This window comes from Bufo gargarizans, chromosome 1 (genome assembly GCF_014858855.1).
Source record: "Bufo gargarizans isolate SCDJY-AF-19 chromosome 1, ASM1485885v1, whole genome shotgun sequence".
In the NCBI taxonomy this organism is placed as follows: domain Eukaryota; kingdom Metazoa; phylum Chordata; class Amphibia; order Anura; family Bufonidae; genus Bufo; species Bufo gargarizans.
In genome coordinates this window covers 257,432,246-257,460,117 of record NC_058080.1, presented here as the reverse complement: position 1 = coordinate 257,460,117, position 27,872 = coordinate 257,432,246, and the positions used below count along the sequence as shown (strand labels likewise).

At 44.6% G+C, this 27,872-nt stretch overlaps 1 protein-coding gene across 5 annotated transcripts in view; it reads right to left on the bottom strand.

The window, feature by feature from the left end:
- NPNT (nephronectin) overlaps window positions 1-27,434 on the bottom strand; it is a 101,068-nt gene extending 73,634 nt beyond the window's left edge. For 2 of the 5 annotated variants that reach the window (XM_044302615.1, XM_044302627.1), the window contains exons 1-2: window positions 27,140-27,430; window positions 7,938-8,038 (exon numbers count right to left, since the gene is read on the bottom strand). In XM_044302615.1, coding sequence (XP_044158550.1) covers window positions 7,938-8,038; window positions 27,140-27,210 — 172 coding nt within the window. In that variant the 5' untranslated portion in view covers window positions 27,211-27,430. Of the gene's footprint in view, window positions 1-7,937; window positions 8,039-27,139 lie in introns of all 5 variants that reach the window. The other 3 variants (XM_044302620.1, XM_044302597.1, XM_044302606.1) reach the window with 3 other exon arrangements.
- Between the last annotated feature and the right edge of the window lie 438 nt (window positions 27,435-27,872).

The window sequence follows — 27,872 nt, the reverse complement described above, 5'->3', positions numbered from 1 at the left end:
ATCAAAGCCCTGACCATGATGCACTGAAAACCTTATCTGCATAAAAAGAAACATTACTCAAGATGCACAAGATGTGGATTACATGCAGGGTTTTTTCATGCTGATTTCTGTGCAAAAAAACGCAGTGTAATACAGTACCAGCAAAGTGTACGAGATTAGACAAATCTTTTTCTTAGGTGCGGAAATTATCCTGCTGTCTGGATTTTGAAATTTGCAACATGTCAATTATTGTTCAGTTTTTTCTTGCGCAGATTTCAATGGAACAGTGAGATCTATCGAAAATCCACACCACAAATCTAATACAAATTGCAGAAAAAAACTGTGGCATACTAAACGATCAATCATTCACGATCAGTGGCATACTAAAATGATCATTCATCAGGTGAAATCAGACTATGAACGATAATTTTAACCGGCTAATGACAGACCATTTTCATCTGAAAAGTCTACCATGTTTAATATTTTTGTCCGATAGTTTAACAAAAGATCCCATAAAGGTCTTTTGTCCATCGACCGGCCAATTGTAATGGCCAATTTGGACTAAAATGCGACGGCTGTGCCTATGAAATTATCATTCATCAGATGATTGTTCAACTGCTCAACCAACAACCAAAGTCTATCTACCATGTATTACCTGAGAGCTTCTTGTGTGACGCATATAAAATGGCAAATGATGTACTATGCTTTTCACGTGTGCTGCTATGTCACTACATGTAATATAAACATTTTTGTGGTATGTGCAAAATTGGTTCCTGGGAAGAAAGGGGGGGAAGGGATATCACATTCTCCAGGCTGGCCAGAACATCCATGTAAAGCAGTCCATTTTGCAGGATGAAACAGTCTCACATTGACCTGACAGACGTGGCCCTTTTTACGCTAAAGAGATCAATGAGAACTTGCCAGAAGACAAGCAATTTATAGAATTTAGGAGAGCAGCAGATCTAAGTACAGTACTTTGATTCCACTGTTGCCAGAACAAGCAGTGCTATGCCATTGGATTTAGTAGAGTACCACTGAAAGCGTGAAAGTGCCTGTAAATGGAAAGGTGCACTAGTATGTGATATGCATATCAAAACAGCAGCACAAGCATCTTAATAACTTTACATGGAGAAGCCAGCAGTCGCATGCAGCAATCTAAGCCCCGCTTATATGGCCCGCACACCGTCTGTGCTCTTGGGTCACTCTGATGCCTTTGCCTATACTGTGTGACATGTCTGTGACTGTACTTTCGGTAGGCTTACACAAGCGGTGCCCTTAAATAACACACAATGTGGTTTAGCCATCATGCCAATACCAAAAATATTTCCAAAAGTGTAAAATGCAACAATAAAACTTTTACTGTAATCCCGCACATGATCTTTCCATTATTATGGGTCATAAATGGCTTAAGAAGATCCAACATAACACTTAAAGTGGCAGTATACTTTGGGAAAACTTTTGACAGTGACAGATCAAAAAAGTTTTTATTGGTGGGGGTCCAAGCTCTGAGGCCCCACCGATTGCTGGAATGAGGAGAGAGAAGCACTCACATAGCACACTATCGGAAGCGAGTCAGGCCCGTAGTCTTTCGATTGAGTCTGTCCTCGCTTCTGTAGTCTACAGCAAGGAAGACAGCATGATATGTGAGCGTTTCTCTCTCCTTGTGGGGTGCTCAGTCCTTGGTCCCCCACTGATCAAAACTTTAGATATGTCACTGTGAAACAATATTGTTCACAAAGTACAGGCACAATTTAAAATATAAGATAACACTCACAGGCCGGTGACATGGGGCGATAATCGCCTGATTGTTTGCTGTCATTCACATCTTTTATGCTGACATACACCCACCTGTATGAACAGACATCTGCCCGCCGTTTAGAATTGAAACAAAGGAGACTACTCAAATGATCACCAGCATGAAAAATACACAATTTCTGTACCATATACATTCAAGTCATGTGATCGTCATACACTTACTTACATCAGCAATTATGAGCCTTATAGGGTCACTGAGGTTTCAGAAAACGTTTGAAATGTCATAGAGACGTATCTAAGGTTTTGATCCATGGGGGTCCGAGCACTGAGACCCCCACCGATCACTAGAAGGAGAAGAGAGAAGCACTCGTATAGAGCACTCTCGCTCCTCACCACTGGAGATGGAAGAGAGACGGGCTCATAGACTTCTACCGAGTCTCCCTCCCTTTTTCTCATGCGAGTGCGAGAGAGAACATGCTATGTGGGACTTCTCTCTCCTAATTCTTGTGACTGGTGAGAGTCTCAGCACTCAGGGCCCCAACGATCAAAACTTTTCATAAGTTTCTATGATATACCAAAAGTTTTCTGAAAACTCAGAAACTCTTTAAGGCCCTATTAAACTGCACGGGTAATCAGGCATATGCTGCCAATAATGGGGGAGGAAAAATCATGGCAGCAATTGTTTCTCCCCCACATACAGTGCCTTGAAAAAGTATTCACACCCCTTGAACTTTTCCACATTTTGTCACATTATACTCACAAACTTAGGCTACTTTCACGCTCGCATTTTGTGCAGATCCGCCTTTTATCTGCACAGATGAATCTGCACGAATAATGCAAACGCTTGTATCCGTTAATAACGGATCCGTTTGCATTATTCATAAAAAAAAAGTCTAAGTCAAAACGGATCCATCTTGACTTGCATTGAAAGTCAATGGGGGGACGGATCAGTTTTCAATTGCACCATATTGTGTCAGTTAAAAACGGATCCATCCCCATTGACTTACATTGTAATTCTAGATAGATCCGTTAGGATCCGCATAGTCAGACGGTTACAAAAATGCTGCAAGCTGCGTTTTAGTGACCGTCTAAAAAACGCCACCGAGGCAAAACGCAGCCAAATTGATGCATTCTGAACGGATCCTTATCCATTCAGAATGCATTGGGGCTGAACTGATTCATTTTGGGCCGCTTGTGAGAGCCCTGAAACGGATCTTACATGTGGACCCAGAAACGCCAGTGTGAAAATAACCTTAAATGTATTATATAGGGATTTTATGTGATAGACCAACACAAAGTGGCGAATACTGGAATCTCAATGTTTACTGGTGTCATCAAACTTTCCAGTGAAATTTCTCAGCCACATAGGGAGGTGAGAATGCAGAGTGATAATGTAATTCTGTTTAATCCATGGCCATTGCTCAACGTAGACGTAATATTGCAGTGAGTGCTAAATGATATATGTGTGATGTGCTTATACACTGATAGAACAGAGCTGCCCCATTCCTCCTGTGGATAGCCTAGACTCATTTGTAAAACTGCATTTGGCAAAGTGCTGCAGAGTTTGGCAGAAGAACGTGTTTCCATTTATCTTTATTCTTGATTGGTATAGAGTCCAGATATGTGTCTGCCATCCACCGAGGAGAGGACTATAGCACAGCTCTCGTGTCAGCTGGATCCATGTTCTGCAAGCTATTTGTGGCCAAGAATGCTTCAGTTTATGTTTCAGACTTTAAATCGAGGGTCAGATAAATAATCACAAGTGTACTGCTGTTTGGAGGTGACATATCTTCATGATATATGTACGGTATAAGCAACTCCATTTTAAAGCCCCTTTAAAGATATTTTTTTTTAGCTCACAGCAGTTTCCTAATATAATGTCTTGGTAACACACTCCTTATCTGAAGGAGCAGTGCTACAGGACTACATATTAGGTCCTAGAGAGGACATTCATACAGAGAGGGGCATATTATAGTGAAAGACTGCAATTTTTTTAAAGGTCCTATGATCAAAATTAGGGTGGTTAGATAGTATAAGTGTAAATCTACACCAGGGATGGCCAACTTGCGGTTCTCCAGCTGTTGCAAAACTACAATTCCCACACCATGCCTTGCTGTAGGCTGATGGCTGTAGACAGCCTGGGCATGCTGGGAGTTGTAGTTTTGCAACAGCTGGAGACCCGCAGGTTGGACATCCCTGGTGTACACAGTTGAGTCACGTTATTAGGACTACTTTCTACGTTGGTAATGTGTAGCTCACGAAGGAAGTCACATGTGGTGAGCTGGCTTGGTGGGTATATAAGGTGTGTGATAGGCTGACTGCATACATATCCCTCGTTGCTGTCATGGGTAAAAGGAGCAATTTATCAGAGTTGCAAAAAGAGATTATTGACTTTTGCACCAAGGGTGGCAGTATTTCTGAAACTGTGCAGTTTTTGAACTGTTTAGGTGCTGCTGTGGTTAAAGTGTATAGAGAGTGGACAAATAGCACCATTGCGAATTAGTGATGTGGAAAATGTGGAGCACCATGTGCCATCAATGTGAGAGGTGAATGTTGGCTATGAAGGTGTTCAAGGGCGGACCGATATGTTCCAGTAGAGCAGCTCACCTCCAAAATGAACCAGGGGGCTACCAGACATGTGTCTAAAACATGTGTTCAGAAAACTCTACTGAATATCGGGCTCTGAAAACACAATGATGGTCACTGCACCTCTCCTAATGAAGTTGGATCAGCATAAAAGGCTTCCATTTTCACGGCAGTATCAGAATTGGGCCTTCGCTGCCTTCTCGAATGAGTCATGTTTTCTGCTTCATCTAACGGATGGACGTTGGCATGTCAGGGGAGAAACATCAGATAACAAACACCCTGGAAAAACACAAGCTGGTGGTGGCAGTGTTATGGCCTGGGGAATGTTTTTGTGGCATTCTCTGGGCCCACTCATCCATGTGTAAGGCACTTTCAACCAATTTGGGTATGAATCCATACTTGGAGATCACGTACACCTATACATGCTGACTGTCTTTGCTGGGGCAAATAGGATCTTTCAGCAAGACAACGCAACAAGTCACACAGCTAGAAACGTCCAACTTTGGTTGAAAGAGCATGACCAAGACTTCCTAATTCCCCAGACTTGAACCCAATTGAGCATCTGTGGACCACCTCGATCATCATGTTTGCTCTATGGATACTCCCTCATGCACCCTCCAGCAGCGGTCTATGCTGCACACAGCGGTTACTCTGGATATTAGCTGGTGGTCATAATAATGTAACTCTACTGTGTGGCATTGTTGTATTGTTTAGCTTGGCCTCAGTACTATGAAGTCAAGTCAATATGAAAGCAACAAGTCATGTGCATGACTTTTTATAGGGCTCGCCTTCAAAAGTTATGTCCTCTGCAGGATTTCACACCATCAATTAAAGGAGGGTTGATCTCATCCTGAAATTAAGTCAGCATTTAAATAGGTCAACATATTGTCATATGTTATAGTGAAAGGAGAGTCCTCAAATGACTGGTATCTGTGGGTCATATTACCCCATGTGTTTTATAATTAGTGGTACACAACGCTGCCTTAGTATGCCATACATGTTCTGTGCTGCCAGGTAATAAAATGCACAGAGTCATTCTGGTTCCCTCAGTATTTCATTTAGCCCTTTTACTACCGATGGACAGATATAGTAATATTATGGAACGCAATGGCAGTCCTCTCTAAATGTACATTTTATAGGGTGAATACCATACACCTATCTATTTGTAGCAGGCATAATCCAGCAGTTATAGATGACCGCCATGACAGCTGTATTATACCCATGTCTAGACTGGCTACTTATTTGGTTAATATCCTTACCAGTATGATATGTTACTCTGAGCAATTACAAAAACAACCAAAAAGTAACAGTCCAGGAGGCGAAGGTGATGTACAACAGACCTCAACCTTCTAAAGGGGGAACAAAGCCCAGGCAGAGGATTCATCCCAGATAGGAGAAGAGTGCCCTACAAACACTGGCTAATATTTCTGCTTTTTATAAATGAAAAGTTGCCTATTGCCAATTACCATGCTTGAAAGCCACTGTCAAAAGCAACACAAAAAAAACAGAATTATCCAAAATACTTTCCATTGTGTCCAATATTTTCTTAGGTCATGAGCCTTAGGCCTCATGCACACGACATATGTATTTTGCGGTCCACAAAAAACGGATCTACAAAAAGTATGTATTTTGCAGAACGGAACAGCTGGCCCCTAATAGAACAATACTATCCTTGTCTGTAATGCGGACAATAACAGGACATGTTCTATTTCTTTGCGGAATGGAAATACGGAAACGGAATGCACGCGTAGTAGCTTCAGTTTTTTTGTTGCGGACCCTATGAAATGACCCGCAAAAAAAACGCAACGGACACGGAAAGAAAATACGTTCGTGTGCATGAGGCCTTAGTGAACTGGTAGAATAAGTAATATACCAGGAACAATAAGTCATGACTGCTATACAGGTCAACGGGAAAATTGTCTATACAAGGTGTCATCTATGGCTGTAAGACTCGGACTGCAATCTGAAAACCTCCTGGACACCTCACTCTTGCCTTACTGAACCAAATAAAAGTTTATGGAGATTAAACTGTCCAGCATCTTTGGCAGTTCACTCTGAATGCATTAGGGCAGGGCTGGCCAACCTGTGGCTCTCCAGCTGTTGCAAAACTACAACTCCCAGCATGCCCAGTCTGCCTACAGCTATCAGCCTACAGCAGGGCATGGTGGGAGTTGTAGTTTTACAACAGCTGGAGAGCCGCAAGTTGGCCAGCCCTGCATTAGGGTACTTTCACACTTGCGGCAGAGGATGCCGGAACTGCCTGCGGGATCCAGCAATCCGGACGCAAACGGATGGCATTTGTCAGACAGATCCGGATGCGTCTGACAAATGCATTGAAATACCGGATCCGTCTCTCCGGTGTCATCCGGAAAAACGGATCCGGTATTTTTTATTCTTTTGCATTTTTAAAGGTCTGCGCATGCCGGATCCGTTTTGCCAGAACACCTAATGCCGGATCTGGCACTAATAAATTTCAATGGAAATTAATGCCGGATCCGGCATTCCGGCAAGTGATCAGTATTTTTGGCCGGAGAAAAAAACTGCAGCATGCCGCAGTATTTTCTCCAGCCAAAAAACGTAAGAGGGACTGAACTGAAGACATCCTGAACGGAATGCTCTACATTCAGAATGCATTAGGATAAAACTGATCAGTTTTTCTCCGGTATTGAGCTCCTGTGACGGAACTCAATACCGGAAAAGAATAATACTAGTGTGAAAGTCCCCTGTCACTTCAGCAAATAGCATTTATCATGTAGTCAAAGTTAATACAAGGCAATTGTATTATGTATAATGTATTATGCTTGTCCATATTGCCTACTTTGCTGGCTGCATTAATTTTTCCATCACATTATACACCGCTTGTTTCCATGGTTACGACCGCCGTGCAATCCATTAGTAGTGGTCGTGCTTGCACACTATAGAAAAAGCGCCAGCCTCTCTGGTGGCCGGGACCACTGATGCTTTTCTCCATAGTGTGCAGGTACAACTGCTAATTACACGAGCACCCAGTGTGTAATTAGTGGGTCAGAAACTGCAAAAATACTAGGTGCTTTCTGAACCCTAAAAAGGCCTTGGATTAATGGAATTAGTCACAGAACACTAAGCAGAAGTATACACCACATGCCCTTTGCCAACAGAGGTGAAAAGTACCACATACCATAAGATACATGCCGCCATACATAGGTGGTCCTCTAATGATAGTCATCACTGAACATATACGAGAAGAATACGAGTAGCTCCCTTCTAGACTAAATCTACAGTCATGTATTTGTGACTGTTTTATAGTGAAGGCAGCAAGTATCTAAAGTCTACTGGTCCTTCAGAGAGAACTTCTAGGCCATGCTACTGCACTAAAGGGCAAACCTACAACATGAAGCTTCAGCAATGGAAAATGTCCTGTTAATTTATGTATTTAGAGTCTACGTTCCTCAGATGTATTGTTATAAATGATTCATAGAGCATTTCTGGTAATTATATGGGTGAATTAGAGTCACCGTATTAAGGCTGCACGTGCAGAAGCCCCCAGGATTAAGCCCTGCTATGATGTATGGAAGCTATGATTAGATCTGTAGAAGCCCCACCTAAATCGCAAAAGCCCCAGCCATTTTAATACTCACGTTGACATTGGCCCCATGACTGTCGTGCCCATCCCCAGCAGCAATCAATCCTGTTGCCGTATCGGCAGAGTCCTGTAGAAGAGGCAACTTGTGTGGGCCACCTGTGAGAAGAGATATGCCATTATTTTGACACCAGAACATACTTGGGATTCACTCTAAGCATGGCCTTATATACCGTACATCAGTTCTATACATCCAACATCAGATGTCTAGGTATCCAGTGCGGTGACATCTATGGAGGCTGGAGCTCCACTTCCGCTATGTTGGCAGTGAAAAGAACTACAGTAATGAAAACAGCACCACAACTACTATTACTTGTGCAGAAACCAAAAGACGAGTAGTGGTGTCATATATCAGATCTTACGTGCAAAGGGAAATCTACACGGTAATGCCAGATAACAGGAATTCTTCAATGTGCATTTATACACAGCGGAGTGGGCCCCCTCGTGTCTTCGGCCCTGCTATGCAACTGCTATGGCTATAGTTAGAGCTGTTGGAACTCATTGACAAGCTGTGGACCAGATTGATTGGAACCTGATATATCTTATACCGTTGACCAGATCAGGCCATTTGTCTGAGGAGGTTTGTTTGAGTGTTTGCATTGACCGCCTGATATACACTACCCGCTTTACTACAGTTAAGGCGCCTATACGCATTTTCACTGTCAGCTGATCTATTCATGATCTAATGTCTATGGGTGCCTACAGGCAATGCCATGCTCATTCTTGGTGAAGAGGCTAGCCGCGACTTATCCCTTGTCCTAGCTGACGTCTAACGTCTCCTGGCATGTTTTAGTAACTATATGCATTCCCCATGTAGTAACAATTCTGGAGCTATCTATTGTTATGGCTCTATGTTATGCCATTCCTCTATTATTTCTTCTTGAAGTTATAGATAAACTGCTAGCAGTCTGCAATGAAGGTCCAGACGGGTGTAACCAGTTGGGAGTGTGGCCCTGCATAGTCTAGTCTGACATTAACCAATCAGTTCTGTCAGTGTCAGACTGTGCCCCCCTCTAACTGGTACCATGCATCTGGACCTTCATTGCAGATTGCTATTTTAATATTATAATGATACCGTTATTTCTACAGTCCAAAGGTCCTAGACGCATATAGCAGCATGTGCATTCGGAAGGCCATCACTTTATTGCAGAAAGTATTTTTGGAGCACAAGCAAATCGAGGAGACTCACATATCTCTAAAAATCCATTAAGACGTTTCAGGCTACACAATAAAGCTCCTCGAGATGTGGAATAGACATTTTTTAATTTTTTTTTTTTTTTAAAAAGCAGTAATCCAGTTGACTGGAATGCATTTAACCCTTTGTCAGGGTAGCGCCAAAAATAGAGAGATGACAAATTACAAGTAGGCACGTGTTCCGCTATGCAGCAGTTCTCATCTATATAAACAGGTCTGGAAAATGCTTATTAACCAATTACAGGGCGGTTAACCTTTGCCTATGGGACTGGCACACACAGCGCAGAGTTACTGCACCAGATGGAATGCTAATGCTTAATTACGGGTCTCTCCAGCACAGAAATAGTGAGAGAGGGGGCGCCTGGATACCATGTGCATGCATGACAGTCAGACACAATTATATCATCATGTTATATGAAATACTGATGATTCCATAAAACTTGCATTTTAGTCATTTAAATCCCTGCCCTTTCTCAGAGCAGGAAGAAGCAGAGGACAAAACGGGTGAGTATTCATCCATTTGGTTATTTCAGGCTCTTTACAGGGATTGCCTGAGTTTTTATATAAAGAGTAATAAATATGAGTAAAATACGACAAATCAATGCTCTAATGCATCTACAAGTCCATGCGGTTGGTTAAATACATACATAGTTGATATTTGTAATTATACAATTCATTGCAATCATTTATTTTGTTAATTACCATATGTTAGGAACAGTGGAGCACAGCAGGGGAGGTTGAGAGGGGACGTGAACGTCCCCATTAGTAGGCATATTTGAAAATTGGGTCACAGCGTGTGTGTACACTGTTATCCTGACTTGTACTATGTTAAGGACTACAAATGATGTCCTCCAGAGTACAGGCATTTCTAACACTCACCATCGCTCCATAAGAAGTTGGAAGAAAGTGTAGTGTGAAGGGAAGACATGCACACGACACTGAGGTGTCAAGGGGTCAAAACAGACAAGTTAGGCCTTAGGCTACATGCACACGACCGTATGTGTTTTGCAGTCCGCAAATTGCGGATCCGCCCCAAAAAACGGGTGATGTTCCGTATGGCATCCGTTTTTTTGGCGGATCCATTGTAATAATGCCTATCCTTGTCCGCAAACTAGAAAAAAATAGGACATGCACTATTTTTTTTGCGGAGGAACGGACATACTTATGCGGAAAGCACACGGTGTGCTGTCCGCGTTTTTTGCAGACCCATTGAAATGAATGGGTCACCATCCTATCCGCAAAAAAAATGGATCGGACACGGAAACAAAATACGGTCGTGTGCATGAGGCCTTATGCACACATCCGTGTCCTTTTTGCCATCCACAAACTGTGGAACTGCAAAATACAAATGGGGTTGATATGCTGTGTTTTTTTTGCAGACCCTTTAACTTCAATGGGCCTGTTGTCTGCATTTTGCGGACATATTCAATTTTTTTTGCAGAATGGACATATGGATGTGGAAAGCACACGGACCGTTCCATAAAAAGATAGAACATGTCCTTTACTTGGCCACAAAATGCAAACCACAGACCCACTGAAGGCAAAAACATCTGATGCAACACATATGGTCAGTGGCGTACATAGAGAAGTAAGGGCCCCATAGCAAGGATCAAACCAGGCCCCCACACAGGACAGAAGGGTTCCTGCCTAAAACCCTTTTAATAAACCTTGGACCATTTTTTCCACTGCCTCATTTGCTAAAAGTTGTTCCTTTACAGGGTAGAGTCCTGACCAAGTTTTCACCTCCAGTAGTAGAGCAGATAGTCCCAACAAAGACTGGGCCCCTCTTGCCCTGGGCCCCATAGCAGTCACCTGGTCTGCTGCTATGGTAGTTACTCCCCTGCGTATGGTATCTGTATTTTGCAGATCCATAATTTGCAGGCTACAACATACATCAATTAGGAGAGCTGAAAAGGAGAGGACACCATTCCTATAGGGTAATATAGATAAAAATAGGAAGCCAGTGAAGCGGTAGAAAGCAAAAGTATAGGAGAATCAGGGGACATATTATTATACTACCCCTTCAGTGATGAAAGGCAGAATTACAATACTAGAATGATACACCAGGACATCATTAAAGGGGTTGTCTCACAAAGAATATTCTAACCTGGATCTGAATACTTTTGTAGTTGCAATTTAAAACATAGTATATCTACAGAGCAATGACTGGGGAGATCTCTGGATCCATGTGAGGTAGAGGGCTGGTTCTAGCTTTGTTAGAAGGAGGTTATCATGTACTATATGATGTCTTTTACATTATTGATGATATAACCCCTTAAAGTATAGTAACAGGATCTGATATCCTCACTGTTGACCTATATAAAATGTCCTAAATGTCTCTGGCACACAATTGTCCCAAATGCCTTGGTATGCTAAAGAATTAAAATACCCCTTCACTGGAATTAAGGGATCTAGGCCATCCCCTGAAAAACAACCCCATACATTATCCCTCCTCCAACAAATTTTACAGTTGGCACAATGGAGTCAGGCAGGTAATGTTCTCCCGGCATTCCCCAAACCCAGACTCAGCTATCAGACTACCAGATAGAGAAGCGCGATCAATCACTCCATAGAACAAGCTTCCATTGCTCCAGACGAGTACAGTGGTGGCATGCTTTACACCACTCCATCCAACACTTGGCATTCTGATTGGTGATGTAAGGCCCACATGCAGCTGCCCGACCATGGAAACCCATGCTATGAAGGGGCCGGCACACAGTTTTTGTGCTGATGTTAATACCAGAGGAGGTTTGGTGTGTCCCAGTATTTTTTCCCACATACAGAACTTCACTGTGTCGCACATACTTTTATGTACACAGTAGAGCAAAGCCAACTGGTGGTAAGCAGAGCTTGTGCACGGAGCAGTGTCCTGTCTGAGTACTATGGAACCTCACTATACCCAGCATGGTCCAACCTTCAATGCTGCCTTATTTATCACAGACTATGAAGGAGAGCTAGATCTCATACTTAGCTAAGTAATGCTGACCACCACTGCTACAGGTAGGAAATCTCAAACAACACTATCCACCTTACTTCATTTTAAGAGGACAATTCATTTTGATGGACAATTGTGAGGCTGTGGATGCTGATATATATAATATATATATATATATATATATATATATATATATATATATATAAAGCATAACACGTTATATGTGGTCTCAGCATGGAAAAGGATTTAATAAAAAATTAAAACTGTAAAACCCCAATAAACTATTGCGGTGTTAAGGGTTATGTCCCAGCAATCAGGACTGTATCCCGCAGTACACAGCAGATGATAGCTGTGAATATTAATAGAGCTTGGATCTTTTTCCTCCTAAAATACAGCACGGATCATGGAGAAGCAGCTGCTGGAACTAAAGTGGGAGTAAGAAGCTACGGAGGAAGTACTGCACATCCTCCATTGGGGAACATGCCATTAATAATAATGTGCATGAACACAATGGACTTGTTTGGTGTACTCTCACATTTATAACATAGCAGTGGGCACACAATATAATGTGGGGCTCAGCAGTTCGACCCTGATTTAATCATAAATGCATCATTCTCTATCAATGGCATTTTGGACCATTCTCGACATAAAATCCAATTGTGGGGGGGGGGCGTGGCTAACTGCCGACATGAGCGCACGCACTTGAGAGCGGCTCCGTTCCCTGAATCCTATCCTGACTAATCCTGTCAAGCTGCATTCGTCAAATACTGAGTGGCAAGTGCAGAGGAGAAGGAGGAAACCCAGGCACCAAGATATGGGGCCCAGCAAGGCACAGTCCGCGGCCGATAAGCTCAAAGAATATGCCCGCCAGGAGAACCAACATGGCGCCGCAGCTCCCGCTACTCCACGTGCAGCGGTGACGCGTGGGCAGGCCGCACAGCAGATGGAGCCTGATGATGCTGGGGAACCCGAGATCACGCTGAACAACTCCTTACAGCGATATCATCCTGCCAATCCTCCCTTACCTGTAAGATAGAGGAGGTGCGCGTTGACCTGGGGCTGTTGAGACAGGACGTGCAACAGCTGAGGGAGAGAGTTAAGCACACAGAGGACCGGGTGTCGGAGCTGGAGGACTACACCAGGCCGCTGGACTCGAGACTGACGGAGGTGGAGAGAGCTGTCGGATTATGGCGGCAGAAGTGCGACGACCTGGAGAACCGGGCCCCACGCAACAACGTGCGGATCCTGGGGCTGCCAGAAAGGGCAGAGGGGAGAGACCCTGCTGGCTTCCTGGAGACGTGGTTCAAGGCCCAGTTTCCCGATGCTGTGTTCTCTGTGGCCTATGCTGTAGAAAGGGCGCACAGAGTCCCGGCCAGACCACCGCCTCCGGACGCACCACCGAGGCCTCTGCTTACCCGATTGCTAAATTGGAAGGATCGAGATCTAATCCTCAGTCAAGCGAGGAGCAAGGGTGCAATTTCACATGATAATGCTAATGTGTCGCTTTTCCCGGACTTTTCTGCGGATCTACAGAAGAAGAGGGCCACCTTCGTCTCGGTCAAGAGGCGCCTCAGAGAACTGAACTTGCAGTACTCGATGGCTTACCCGGCGTGTCTTCGAGTGGTGGATGGAGACCGGCCTATATTTTTCACCGATCCGAAGGAAGCTGAGGACTGGGTTGCTAGGCGTCCAAGGCCGCACTGATCTGGGACTTTGTTTCTAAGCTGCAAGTATTGATGGGCCCTTGGAATGCACGATATGGGCGCCTTGCCACTAAGTTAATGTTTCCTTGTTTTACGGTGCAATCTTATGCCTCACCCGTATGTAATGTGTTGTATTACTGGCTGTCAGACCACTGGGACCTTTGATCCAGTTATGTGGTTGATATTGATTCATGAGGGGGTTGGATACGCATGTATGCATTTATTGAGGCTTAGTTGCACCTGCAGCTTCATTATCTGCATTGAATGGGGAATGGTCGGCTACCTGTACGGGCATAACATCTTTCCTCCCGTACTGGTCCCCGAATTCATTTCCACGTTACTAACGCTATGATGTATACACTGGATGTATGTTTAGAGGTGTTAGTTGTTCACCTGTTAGGTTATACGTTTATTAAGTTACTGAAGACATGGACACATCACTTTTTCACTGGGAGTGTGGGTAGGAGGCGAGTTATTAGACTGAGCAAGGTTCCTTCTCACTCGCCGGATAGCATCCTGCACTACTGGAGAGATAACTCTATGCTTGAATTATGGGATCTCTAGTGGTGATGTCCTGGAACGTGAGAGGCTTGGGCGCTCCAAACAAGAGGATAGCAGTATTTTCACATGTGCGACACTATTGCCCTCACGTTCTAGGACTCCAGGAGACTCATCTGACGGCTGACACTGGGCACAGAATTGTTAAACAATGGGTGCAGTGGTCACTTCAGTCATATGGTACATCGAATTCTAGAGGTACGGCCATACTAGTGCGCAAGGGACTCCTTTGGGAGCCGCAGCAATGTGTTGTCGATCCGGAGGGTCAATACTTATTAGTGTATGGCTTTATTAATCACATCCCGTACGTTATAATCAACCTATATAACCCTCCTCCGGCTAGTCTTTCACTTCTTCAAGTGATTTTGGGGTTTGCGGCGCAATATCCCACTGCCCGGCTGATCTGTATGGGAGACTTCAACATGGTCATGCAGGAGGAGCTAGACAGATATCGACCGCCTGATGGGGGGGGACTGGGGCCCATTCGACAACAACACTGTTCAGAATTACGGCAGAACTAGGATGGGTGGACTTGTGGAGACTTAGGAACCCACAGCTGAGGGAATACTCCTGTTTAACTCCCGCTAGGGGGGCGCTTTCGAGAATTGACTATGTTTTGGGTAACGCTGCTGTATATACGGACTTGGTAGATATTACCTATGAACCGCAGGGCCCCTCAGATCATGCTGCGGTTGTGGCACGTTTTAACATTCCTGGGACTACCTCTAGTGGGGGGAAGATGAGAATTCATCCCTTTTGGCTTTCCCTATTGACTCAAAATGATAGGATTCCTGATCAGCTGAGAGTCTTTTTAGATGCACAGGGGGATGAGACGGAAGGCTTATTGCTATGGGACACCCTGAAGGCCTACCTGAGAGGCTGTTTAAAGTCCTCAATATCATATGTTAAGAGGGACACGGCTCGCCAGGAATTGGATTTACATACTAAATGTAGGGAGGCTGAAGCCTCTTTTTGTGCTGACCCCACGGAGAGTAATAGGATGGAGTGGATGACTAGGGGTAGGTCGTATATGCTGTATCTTAAGGAGAAAAGTGAACGTAAAATGTTCTTCATGAAGCAGCAGTCATTTGAAGCGGGAGATAGAGCGGGTAGGCTTCTGGCTCAAATTGCTAGGACCAATCAGTCGTCTCCCCCGGTATTACGAATTCTGAACCCGGAGGGACAACTGGTAGAATCCGTTGAGGGAATACTTGATGGATTCAAGCGGTTCTATCAATCATTGTATAGTTCAGCAGCTCACTATACGGAGGGGGAATTGAGTGACTATATTGCAGAGGTGGACCACCCTAGGCTTAGTGCGGCGGATATAGCCCTGCTAGACAGGGATATAGCCCTGGAAGAAATTCAGATGGCTATCCGTGATCTCCCTGTTGGGAAGGCGCCAGGACCAGATGGGATCCCGATAGAAGTTTACTCACGGTATAGTGAGATCCTTAGCCCTCAACTCCTTAAATTGTACTCAGCATCATTCCAGCGCCATCAGCTACCTGAGACCCTGTATGATGCGACTATTGTTGTCATATTAAAGCCGGATAAAGATCCAACTGTGTGCGGCTCTTACAGGCCGATTTCACTACTAAATTTAGATTACAAAATTCTGACTAGGATACTAGCCTCCCGTTTGAACAGGGTGATCACGTCTATAGTACACCAGGACCAAGCAGGATTCATGCCGGGGAGGACCACCTCTGACAATATCAGAAGAGCCCAGGTCATTGCTCAGGTAGGAGTAGCGGAGGGTTGTGAATGGGCCCTGGCGTCTCTTGACACGGCCAAGGCCTTTGATTCTGTGGAGTGGCCTTTCCTCTTGCGGATCCTGAGGGAATTTGGGTTTGGACCGGGGTTCTTGCGATGGGTTGAGATTTTGTACCAGAGACCTAAGGCGAACATACTAGTGAATGGAACCCAGTCGGACTCATTTACCTTGCAGAGAGGCACTAGACAGGGCTGCCCCCTCTCCCCCCTCCTGTTTGCAGTGGTGATCGAGCACTTAGCCTTGCGTATCAGGCAGGATGAGTCTTTTAAAGGAATCACAAAAGGGGATAGAGTGGAGAAGATAGGCCTGTACGCGGACGATCTCCTCCTGTTTATGGCCGAGCCTGAGCAGACCCTTCCCAGTGCTATTGAGGTAATAGAGAAGTTTGGCATATACTCGGGCTTGCACATAAACTGGACGAAATCGGCTATTATGCCTCTCTGGGATCACAACTGGCCGGAGTGCATACACAATCTACCAGTGGTGGACCAGTTTAAGTATCTTGGCATCGTGATCACAAGGGACCCTTGCGCGTCCGTGGCAAGGAATATAGACCCGATAGAGTCCCTATTTATTGACAAATTTAAAACGTGGAAGGCATTGCCGATTTCGGTAATGGGGAGACTGAATTTAGTTAAAATGATTCTGCTCCCCAAGGGTCTGTATCTCCTGTCGCACGCATGCGCCCCGGTACCTAGGGCCTTTTTTGACAGACTACACTCACTGGTGGCGGCTTTTGTTTGGGGCAAGGCTAGAAGGAAGCTTTCACTGAAAGTGCTACAGAGAACTAGGACAAGAGGGGGGCTGCTCTACCCGACTTTTTTCTTTACTACCTGGCCGGCCAGCTGAAGTATGTAGCGGCATGGGTGAAACAGGGGGAGTTACCAGGGCCGGAGTATTGGCTGAAGGATCATCTCAGTCTGTCTACTCTCTGGCCTGTGCTGGAGTCTCCAGGTTCAGTCTCTGTGAGGCTACTCCCTGCTCACAGGCTGGCTCACCAAGTATGGAAGGCAACCAAACTCAACTCATATGTGGATTTGCCAGATGCGGTCCCACTTTGGGATAACCCCATGTTCCCACACTTGATGAACCTGGAGGGTTCGGTGACATGGAAAGGGTGTGGGGTGCTGACACTGGCTGAGTTGTATGATGGGGGTGTATTGCGGACTTTACAGCAACTACAGGAGAAGTTTGAGATTCCCCACTCCTTATTTTATAGGTACCTTCAATTAAGGCACGCCCTGAGCGCTCAGTTTAGAGGGACGAGCCGCAGTATTTCTAAGTACCCATTGATAGGGGTGCTGCGATCACAGGGACCTAAGGGCATTATCTCTATATTGTACACATATTTGCTGGGTGAACGCATGATTCTTCAACCACTGGAGGTAGAGGCGAAATGGAAAGCTAACATCCCAACTCTTGACGCTGAAGACTGGGAGGAGGCTATGCTAGTACCCACTAAGGTTTCCCCATCGGTAAATAATAGACTGATACAATTGTTCATTTTGCATAGGAGTTACTTGTCCCCTATTCAGCTGCTTAGGATGGGGAGATCGACTAGCAGCAGGTGTCATAGATGTCAGGAGGAGGGTGCCGATTTCTGGCACTTGATGTGGGGATGTAGGTATTTACAGGTATTTTGGGGCAAAGTAGTAGAAATTCTCTCCACAATGGTACCGGCACCGATAGGGGTCTGCCCTAAAATATGTATCCTGGGAGTACTGGAGGAGGAACAGTGGACACATTGTCAGAGGGTATTTCTGGGGGAAGCACTCTTTATGGCCAGAAAGGCAGTAGCTCTGAGGTGGATGGCGGAAAGGTCCCCCACGGTGGGCCAATGGAAGACCTTGATGAATCATGCAATGACGATGGAAAAAGTGGTGTATATCCATAGAAAGTGTCCTCGGAAATTCCAGAAAGTATGGGGGGAGTGGTGCTCATCTACTCATTCCCTGCAATCTATGCATTTACACTCCGTGTCGGAGGATCCCACTGCGCTGGGTGTCTGAACACTAAACTGCAGATCTTGGGTGTCTTTTGAGGTCAAATGTGAAATACTGTGGATACCTGCCCAATGCACTGTGTATTTTGACGATATGCTGCAAAGCGAGTGGCTCCCCTGCGCGGGTTGCCGCTGCTTCAGACTGTGATGTACCATGTCTGTTGTTAAACTTCAATAAAACGAGTTAAAAAAAAAAAATCCAATTGTGGTCACAGTCTAGAAATAAAACTGTGGATCACTCTAATGTACATACATGTAACTGGTACATGGGGTTCCCTGGTTTATGTGCGTAAAGATTAATTATTGTATAACTAATAGTTCTGCAAACTGCTGATATACTTTCATTCTGCCCAACTTAGGGACAAATAGGGACATATGGACATATCATGCGCATTCCACTGCATAATTTTTAAAGGGCATCTGTCACCCCCCAAAAGTCATTTTTCATTTTTGGACTAATTAAAATCCTTATAGTGCGATTTTTCAATACATAGTGCTCTTACCCTTTTCTGTTGTCTAGTTTCTTTAAAAACTGCACTTTTATAATATGTTAATTACCTGGCTACCAGCAAGTAGGGCGGTTGCTTGCTGGTAGCCGCCGCATCCTCCTTTAAAAAAAAACGCCCCCGTCCTCCTGTTGATTGACAGGGCCAGTGAGCTCTCTCCTCCTCTGGCTGGCCCTGTCTGCGTTCTAAATCTCGCGCCTGCGCTGTACCAGTCTTCAGTCGGTGCAGGCGCACTGAGAGGAGGACGCTCGCTCGGCCGCTCTTTCCTCAGAGCGCCTGCGCCGGGTGTAGATGTGACATCATTGGCGCAGGCGCACTGAGGAAGGAACGGCCGAGCGAGGTCCTCCTCTCAGTGCGCCTGCGCCGACTGAAGACTGGTAATGCGCAGGCGCGAGATTTAGAACGCAGACAGGGCCAGCCAGAGGAGGAGAGCGCTCGCTAGCCCTGTCAATCAACAGGAGGAGGGGGCGTTTTTTTGAAAGGAGGACGCGTCAGCTACCAGCAAGCAACCGCCCTATTTGCTGGTAGCCAGGTAATTAACATATTATAAAAGTGCGGTTTTTAAAGAAACTAGACAACAGAAAAGGGTAAGTGCACTATATATTGAAAAATCGCACTATAAGGATTTTAATTAGCCCAAAAATGAAAAATTACTCTTGGGGGGTGACAGAAGACCTTAAATTTTTTTTGTTAAGCCATGCCCCCAAATGGTCCAAAAGATTTTGGGAAATCTACAACCCCCAACAAGCCCTTATAGGAGATGTGCAAGAATGGGCGGTTTGGCACAAAAAAAAAAAAAAAACACCTCCTTAATTTACCAGACCTGTAAAGGGAAGATCACTTACCTGATTCCCACCCCGATGCTGGCTCCCCACTCCTTCTCCAGGGCTGCGATGCTCCGCTGGGCACTTTCAATAAAAACTTCCGGTTTGACATCACCGCAGCCAATCACTCGCCACCTTACATCATGACAAATGGTCACATGACACAAGGGGATATGGTCTCGACCGAGGTGAGTGATTGGCTGTGGTGATGTCAAACTGGATGTTTATATCAAAAGAGCACAACGGAGCATCGCAGGCCTGGAGATGGAGGAATGCAAGGAAGCAGGTAGGTAATCTTCCCTTTACAGTTGTATAGGGTGTCACCACTGCAATCAGGAAAACAGACAATGGCAGGGAAGACCAGAGAAGAGTAAGAAGCAGGAGAGAAAAGGGGTGAGCATATCTTCTACATGTACAGGGGCTGCCCGAGTTTTAACTTTATGGAGTGGAAAGGTGCCTAGGGAGGAAAACAAATTGATCATTGAGCTCTCTAAAGGTCCCTTTACACAGGTTGAGAATCGGTCAGATAATCGTTAACTAGCATTCGTAGGAACGTTTGTTGGTGATGATCTGCTAGTGTAAAGGTGACGCCGATTACCCTATGAACGATTGCAGGGTGGTTACACCCACCCTGCAATCCATCAGTGGTGGTTGTGCTCGCACACTATAGGAAAAAGCGCTGGCCCTTCTGGCGGCCTGGACTGTGGGAGTGCACACAGGCCAGTGTAATGGCTCTTCGGGTGGGTTTCCAAGAGATCTATATTGATTCCCTATCCACAGGATCTGATTGGTGGAGGTATGACTTCCAGCACCCCCTCAGATCCGCTGCTTGAAGAGGCCGGTGTGGTGAGCATTGCTACCTCTTCCTAGGCCACATGACCTAGGCGCAGCACAGTCCCATTCAAGTAAGCTGCAATACAGCCACTATACCATGAACTGAGCTGTGCTTGATATGCTGTGAGAACGACGCAGCGCTCAAAAGAGCACCATGGCTTTTTCAAACAGCTAACTGGCGTAGATGCCGAGAGTCAGATCCCACCGATCTGATATTGATGACTTATCTAGAGGATAGGTCATCAATATTGCACTCCCGAAAATCCGCTTTAAGATAGCAGCCACTAAACGTTCTTTGTCTGACAGCTATTCCTAGCCCACTCCTAGCGACAATAGTTTTTTAAAATGTGGGGGAAGGCAAGCCGCATTCAAAGGCAATAGCTACCTCTTGCAGGAACAAGGGATCAGGCATGTTGAAATCCAACAAGCCCAACATTTGCCATTGGGGGAGAGTCTGGTAAGCCCCATACTCAATAGATGGTCAGTGGATTTTCTTGCCATTTACCTAATGTGTATGGGCACATGAGGGTAGCTGCTTGCTGAAACAGCATAAACTCAAACTCAGATGAAGTTTTCATGGTCCACAAAAGAGGGATGAGCTAGGAAACAACCACACACATGTATGAATGATGGCAAAGATAATCTCCAGTGAAAACATGTGGAACCATTCTGCCATAAAACTTTAAAGCCATGAAATACAATGCGGAACACATCCCTAGCCAGTAAGAATGCAAATCAATGAAGACAGCATATTCCTCTAGTCATAGAAGCAACATAGTCATAAAAACGGCAAGGTAGATAATAAAGACCCTCTCCATATCATGAACCACATTATATGTAAAACAGTTCAGTGGAGTCACTCACGTCATATCTAAATACACTGTCAGCAAACGGCCAGATGTGGTCATTGTTTCTGGTGGCTATACAATCCTTAAACTAAACCTGTAAAAGGTCCGACACATTCTGCAGAACCTGAACGCCAACAATTCCAGTGCCACCACTCAAGAGGCGTGAATAAAAGTCTATCTCCACGGGACCTGCATTCCAGGCTTCCGCCATGTCTAGTAGTCTCTGTTATACCTGTCTCAACATGACTGCGACTCTTATCTTACACAGTCACTTACATGTCAATAACTCTCGGCTTCATGTACATTTGTTATACGTAGAGTATTCCATAGTATCTCCTGGGAAGCTCAGATGACAAGTATGTGCAGGTTCATGACCTCCAAAGGTTTTCTTTACATGGAAAAGAATGAATCAGAAGGCTCCAGGTTATCTTTATCGCTACCTAATACAAGTTAAATCTACAAGTATTTACATCATATGACTAAACCATCAGTGGAATACAAAATGGTATTCCTGTTGGTGTAAAATCCATTAACATGGCTATTCTTCTTCTTATTTATAATATTTTTTAATAATAATATATATATTTGAAGGAGGAAACTGATTTGTTGTATCGTTTAGGGGCATGCTTTCTGTTTACCAAGGCATGTTTGCAGCATATTCTTCCCATGGATCTGATCAACTATATTCAGTAGACAATATGGGTCTCATAAATAAAAAAAATTTAGAAAAAAAGTGGTCTTGTCATAGACAGTTTTTATGAAATCTAATTGGCTGCTATGGGCGACAAGACCACATTTTCTCCAGGAGTTTCCCTCCGATTTCAAACTTAACATGGAGAATACTGAATGTATCATCTTTCTCCATCTCACTCAGTCACCCCACTTATTAATTATCGTTAATGGCTCCACACTTTCCCACCCTCATAAGTTTGCTGCCTTGAGATAACATTTGATTTTGTTCTGCTCAAATGTGATGCCAGGTTAAGCCACCTCCATCAATCCCTTCACTGACTACCCATTGTCCAGCGACTTCAGTTAAAAAAAACTAACCATGACATATAAAGCTATCCACAACCTGCCCCCTCCATACATCTTTGACCTACTCTCCTGATATCTACTCCACTTCTTTGCCCTCCTGTCGGTCCTCAAACAGTCATCATCCCCCTTACTCTGGAACTAGTTACCTCAGCAAATCAGGTTCTTCATGTATACAACTAATAAAGTGCATGGACTTAACAAGTTTCTATCTGTAAAGAATAAATCAAGGCAACTGGACTTACTGTAGATTTCTTGAAAACGTTTTACTCGTTCTTCCAAGAAAACGTTTCACTTGTTCTTCTGGAAGAACGAGTGAAACGTTTTTAATCTACAGTAAGTCCAGTTGCCTTGATTTATTCTTTACAGATATACCATGACCTGGTTAAATGAGAACCTTCACAGACACTTAACAAGTTTCGCCACCTTTTGAAAAAAAAATTGGGTCCTCCCTCCTCCCAGTCGGACCTGTGGAGGGAAACATACCTGCTCCCTGCCACTCTCTCCCAGATCCTTCCGGTGCTCCAGTCCCCATTCGTCAACTTCTGGCATGGTAGTGCGTCAGTGATTATATGTGCAGTAGCTGCCAATGACTGGCTGGAGTGGTGATGTGTCCCACAAGCAGTGTGACCCAGTGACATGCCACTTGGAGCAAACCCACTGACTTAACATACGGCTGTTCAAGAGTATAAGAAGATACTCATTCAGTCCTTGTTCTGGTTATGATGGATCTGATACCACTAATTTATCACCTTTTTAGATTCACTTTGACCTTTTAAGGGTACTGTTATGTTCAGTGGGTGTGCAAACATTGCATCAACTAAGCGGTTTGACTTTGGGCTAATCCTAAGGGCAGCATCCTAGCAGTACCCTGGCTTTCATTCTTTAACTGCTAAACAGGGATCTAAACTTCGCTGCAGGGGAGCCACCAGGTCACTATCTCCTGGAGAAGGCCTGGTGTGGTTGACAGCTAACCCATAGAGGCCAGAGACACTGGTTCAAAGCACCGATGGACAGGCAAAAAAGAGTTTATGCAAATCCAAGAAACAGTCCAGAGTTCAGGGCATGCAGCAAAGGGTCAGTACAGTAATCAGGCACAGGTCAGGGCAGGTGGCAGAGGGTCAGAAACCAGGAATCAGACAGAACTTTGTATACAGGAAGACAAACAGATTATAGCACCTTTGCAGGATTTCGCAAGCTAGTAAACCTATTACTCAGGCAGAGCATGAGACAAACAGCACAACATATATAGCAAAAGCCTCTACACACAGAACCAAAGGAGCATTTGACCCTTGCACCCTAAAAGACACATCGGACACCAGCGCCCATGCCCGCTGCCGAAGCACTGGAACTGTGCACACCAAAAGTGCAAAACCTGTTTCAGAGCTCCATCAAAATCCATTAGACTTAATGATAATAAAGACCACCATATCATCACAGTACAGAACACAGATGTCTAGTAGGTATCTCAAACGAACCCCTATACATACTGTATAGCTACGTAGGAAAAAGTCTTGTCAAGCACATATAGCAAATCAAATGGGTTTATATGATCTATTTTTGCCTTTTCAATCAATACTTATTATTTGGCTGTCAGAGCTCATCCACTGGATATCCTGGATTTTTTTTTATTGGCCCAGTTCAAAAACTCGAAGCCAACTTAAACACCCAGCAAGGAAAGCATAAAAATAACTTGCGATCTAAAGCAAATGGTTCACCTTGGCTGGAAAATGCTCAGTGTACAAGCATATGCAGGAAGGATGCTGGATGGGTGGACAGAATGATGGAATTTGATGGCTCCTTGGCCCATTATCGGCAGGGTGTCCCCTGAATGAACTTGTTTCAGGTGAACAGCTATTACAGATGAGTCACATTATTATCATAAAGTAAGGTGTCAGCACTACGTCATTACAGATGGTGTAAGGTTTCAAGTCATTGTGGCTTACGTTATGTTTCTCAACATCTAAAACCAAAGTAAAACCAATGGCACCATGTGACTTTAGCTACTGACACCACCAGACTACATGAATTGGTTCTCCAATGCACTTTATTCGATACAGAATTGATTTTGCAATTTTCACGTCAGGGTCTTGCATTTGTGGTCACCACAAGTTCTAGACCAAGATGTCTAGCACAGATAATCCAGACAAGAGTGCAGAATGTCCAACTGAATGTGAAGCTGTTACTAAAAAGCAGAAAATCCTTCCTATCTCATGCTCCATCATTTCTAGCTAATTTCCGTTTTTCTGGGTTTACACTTGACTGACAGCAAACAATATACTGTCCTCATTACGGATGAACACTGTAACAATATCCTAAGCCAAGGCAAACCGAGAGGCTTATTGCTCAGACAACGCTCCTGAACCAGACACAAACTGCTTCCTAACAAATGTACCCTTTATATCTGTGACTATATAACCCTAGTCATGATCATTAGTGTCAACTTTACAAAGTTTAGGGAAGGAAAAAACATTCCAGGAACCAGCTCATAGTAGTAGGAAATGAACAACAGTAAGTCTTCTGATCTAACCACAAGGGGGGGTCATTTAATAAAGGTCCTTTTAGGGTGCCTTCACACACCACATATTTTGTTGCAGAATTTTCCACGGGGAGGCAAGCACATGGATTTTCGTAAGCCCCACTTAAATGAATGGAAATTATTTTCAGTCACAGAAAATTCTGCAACAAAATCCATAGCGTGTGAAGGCCCCTAACACGCCAGTCTTAGTAAAAAAGACCACAGGAGTAAGATGTGGCTAGTTTATTAAAAGGTGCATTTTTCTGAATAAATTTGCTGCATCAGTAATGACCGTGAATCAAAAACTGAAATCTAGACCAGCTAGGCCTACTAAGATGTAACCCAGTCTTCTGGAGTAAATTATAGCAAATGTATCAGGTTGCGGTGGCACGGCCCACTCATTCTAAAGTGACGAGAGCCACGTAGAAATTCAAAAAGTCACACATTTTGCAAAAAATGCTGTTTGTGTGCAATTTTCTTACTCTTGTATGCCTGAAAACATTTTTCCACATTTTGTAACTGACCCCCATGGGCTCCATATCATCACCCATTGTTTAGCACATCAGCCGTTATCTACCAGTATATGTATATGTGCACATAAAGTCCGTATGTCTTCATATTCTGGGTACAAGACAACTGGTTTGGCTGAAGATAACCAGATTCTCTCTCCCCGGGTCATGTTGACAGGGTCAAGGGAGCTGAGATCAGGAAGATCAGCTTTACTACCTTCTGGGTGTACAGAAAGGAGGGACAATTTTTTAACAAAACTATGAGGCTGAAGAACAGAGGAGACATTACAGATACTATTCTGTTAATCTAGAAATGTACTTAATTTCTTCCTTCATATCACAGACAGTCAAAGTATAAGGACTCTACAAACAGCAGGATAGATCTTAGCTTCCGGGAGTTCCATGAATAGCAATTGAGAAGATAAGGGAAATGACAAAACATGTTAAGGCTGAATTCATACACAGCATTTGTCATGGTGTTTTTACTGCGTTTGGTTTTAAAAAAAACAACAACAATTGATAGAATATCGTGAGGGCTACATACGCAGTGTTTTGTAGCGTTTTTGGGTTCAGTAAGTCCATCTAATGGCTAAAACCCCAAGTGATTCCGAGAAGGAATGCTGTGACCCCTTTAACTTCCAATACAGTGTCACGTGTAAAGCTGGGCTGAGTTGTTCTAAGCAATAACAGGGGGGTCAAACAGCCAGACCCCTACTATTCAGACATTTATGCCACATCTACTTGATCTACTACTATCCAGATGACGCAGTTAAGCGCACCACTGATCTCTGACACGTGAGAAGATCATTCCTGGCTGATTTTTCCTTACAGAAGAACTTCCACTGATACACATTTATGTAACATATTTCACCTAGGGTCCATCAGTTTTTAGAGTGAGGGGTGGGAAGCTGTGGCCATTCCACTTTCTTTAAATATTTTAAGCAAATCTTAGGAGGACACTTTTTATAGATTGTTGGGTTAGAGATTTCCAGTGACAGGATAGAGATGAACAAGTCTGGACACTTTACAGTTTTGGGATAGGTCTCCTCTACTGAAGATCAGAGCAGGGTGGATTTCAGTCACCCTGACCTTCCAAGTTTGGACGGACTTGTACTTTAATAATAAGGTATAGTTAGAGGCATGGGTGCACATCCATGGTAACCACAGCTACCACTTATTTATACTTTCTTCTAGCATTAGCTGTTCCACTTCATTGCCAGAAGAAGTAGCGTCTTAGTAGTAGTCACCACTTCTCCATGTAAGAGACTAAGCTAAAATAATCAGAACAAAAAAAAAACATTCATAGGACTGAGAACATAAGAAAGCTCATAGGAATCTATCCGGGAGGAGTTGTTGTTCCTTAATGACTACTACAACCTGCAGGTGTCCTATCTGTCATCACATCTGCACGCCTCATTCCACACGCACATCTGCCGGCAGGACTGACACACCTTTCAGCCCTCAGCCTTTTCCTTCCTCCATGAAGTACTGGCCACTTACTAAAGGTGTCATCTCTTCTATGGGACCATGTGTCCTGGACAATACAAGGTGGTCACCTGGCTGGTGACGAAGGGTCAGTGAGGTTCTCAGAGGCTTTCTCCCAAGCTAACTTCTAGGCTGTGGGTAAAATAAAGCTGCTCTGATCACTTGGGTAGAAGCTAGAAATAAGGGCTACAGAAGAATGACCCAACATCAGAATACCTGGAAACATCTATAAACATACAATCCTCTAGCAACCTGGAGATCCAGAGAACATACACTTTGCCCCATCTCTCTATACAGTACATCTGCTGCATGGAGGTGGGTAGGTGCCCAAGTCCTTTAAACTTTGCATACACCCATAAGGACAGCACCCACCAAGCATTACAGACCTGCAGATCAAGGTCATCTGAAGCTGTACTACAACCTCTATCAGGCTTGGAGTTGTAGTCCCACACAGGTGATGGCACGGGCTTACCTTCCATCATAGTCCCCGGCAGCATACAGGCACAGGGAGCAGGCGACCATAAACTTTGCAGCTACTTCCATGGCTAGGTGAGGGAGGAGAGGTCCAGGAGGAGTCCGTGCTGGGCCAGGTGTGGCGGGCAGTGAGGTGCAGGAGTCCGTGTGCGTCCTGCGGGGAGCAGCACTCTGACACTTGCCCAACTCCGCTCCCTCCCCGGGCTGTGTGAGGAGGAGCCGCCGCGCGTCACCTTCACTTTCCCCTCAGCCTCCCTCCGGACCCGCGCTCTCCTCACTCACCATGCACACTCCTCCCTGCACATATTAGAGCTGTGCCCTTCTGTCAGCGCTTATCATGGAGCTATAGCAATAGATGTGGCCCTCAGTACAGCGCCCACCTTTATACAGTGATACGGGCAGGGTATCATTCAGGAGCCAGGTGGGAAGGTTGGACCAGCGGGGGGCTTTACAGGATTTAGCTATTGATGCAAATACACAGGATGGGTCATCTATATTAAAGATAGGTGTGGGTCTGACAACCGACACCCTCCAATCAGCTGTTTCAGGCAGCCCCCAGCTCTGTCTATAATGTATTCTCCAACATACTCAGCATGGTGCCGGACCTCCACCGATCTGATATTGAAGTACCCAGTGGGCTGGTCTGTCAGGGGGCTGCCTCATCAGTGAAGTCCAGAGGCCTGGAAGCTCAAGGACCTGTGATGACATCATCACAGGTCCTAAAACGGCTA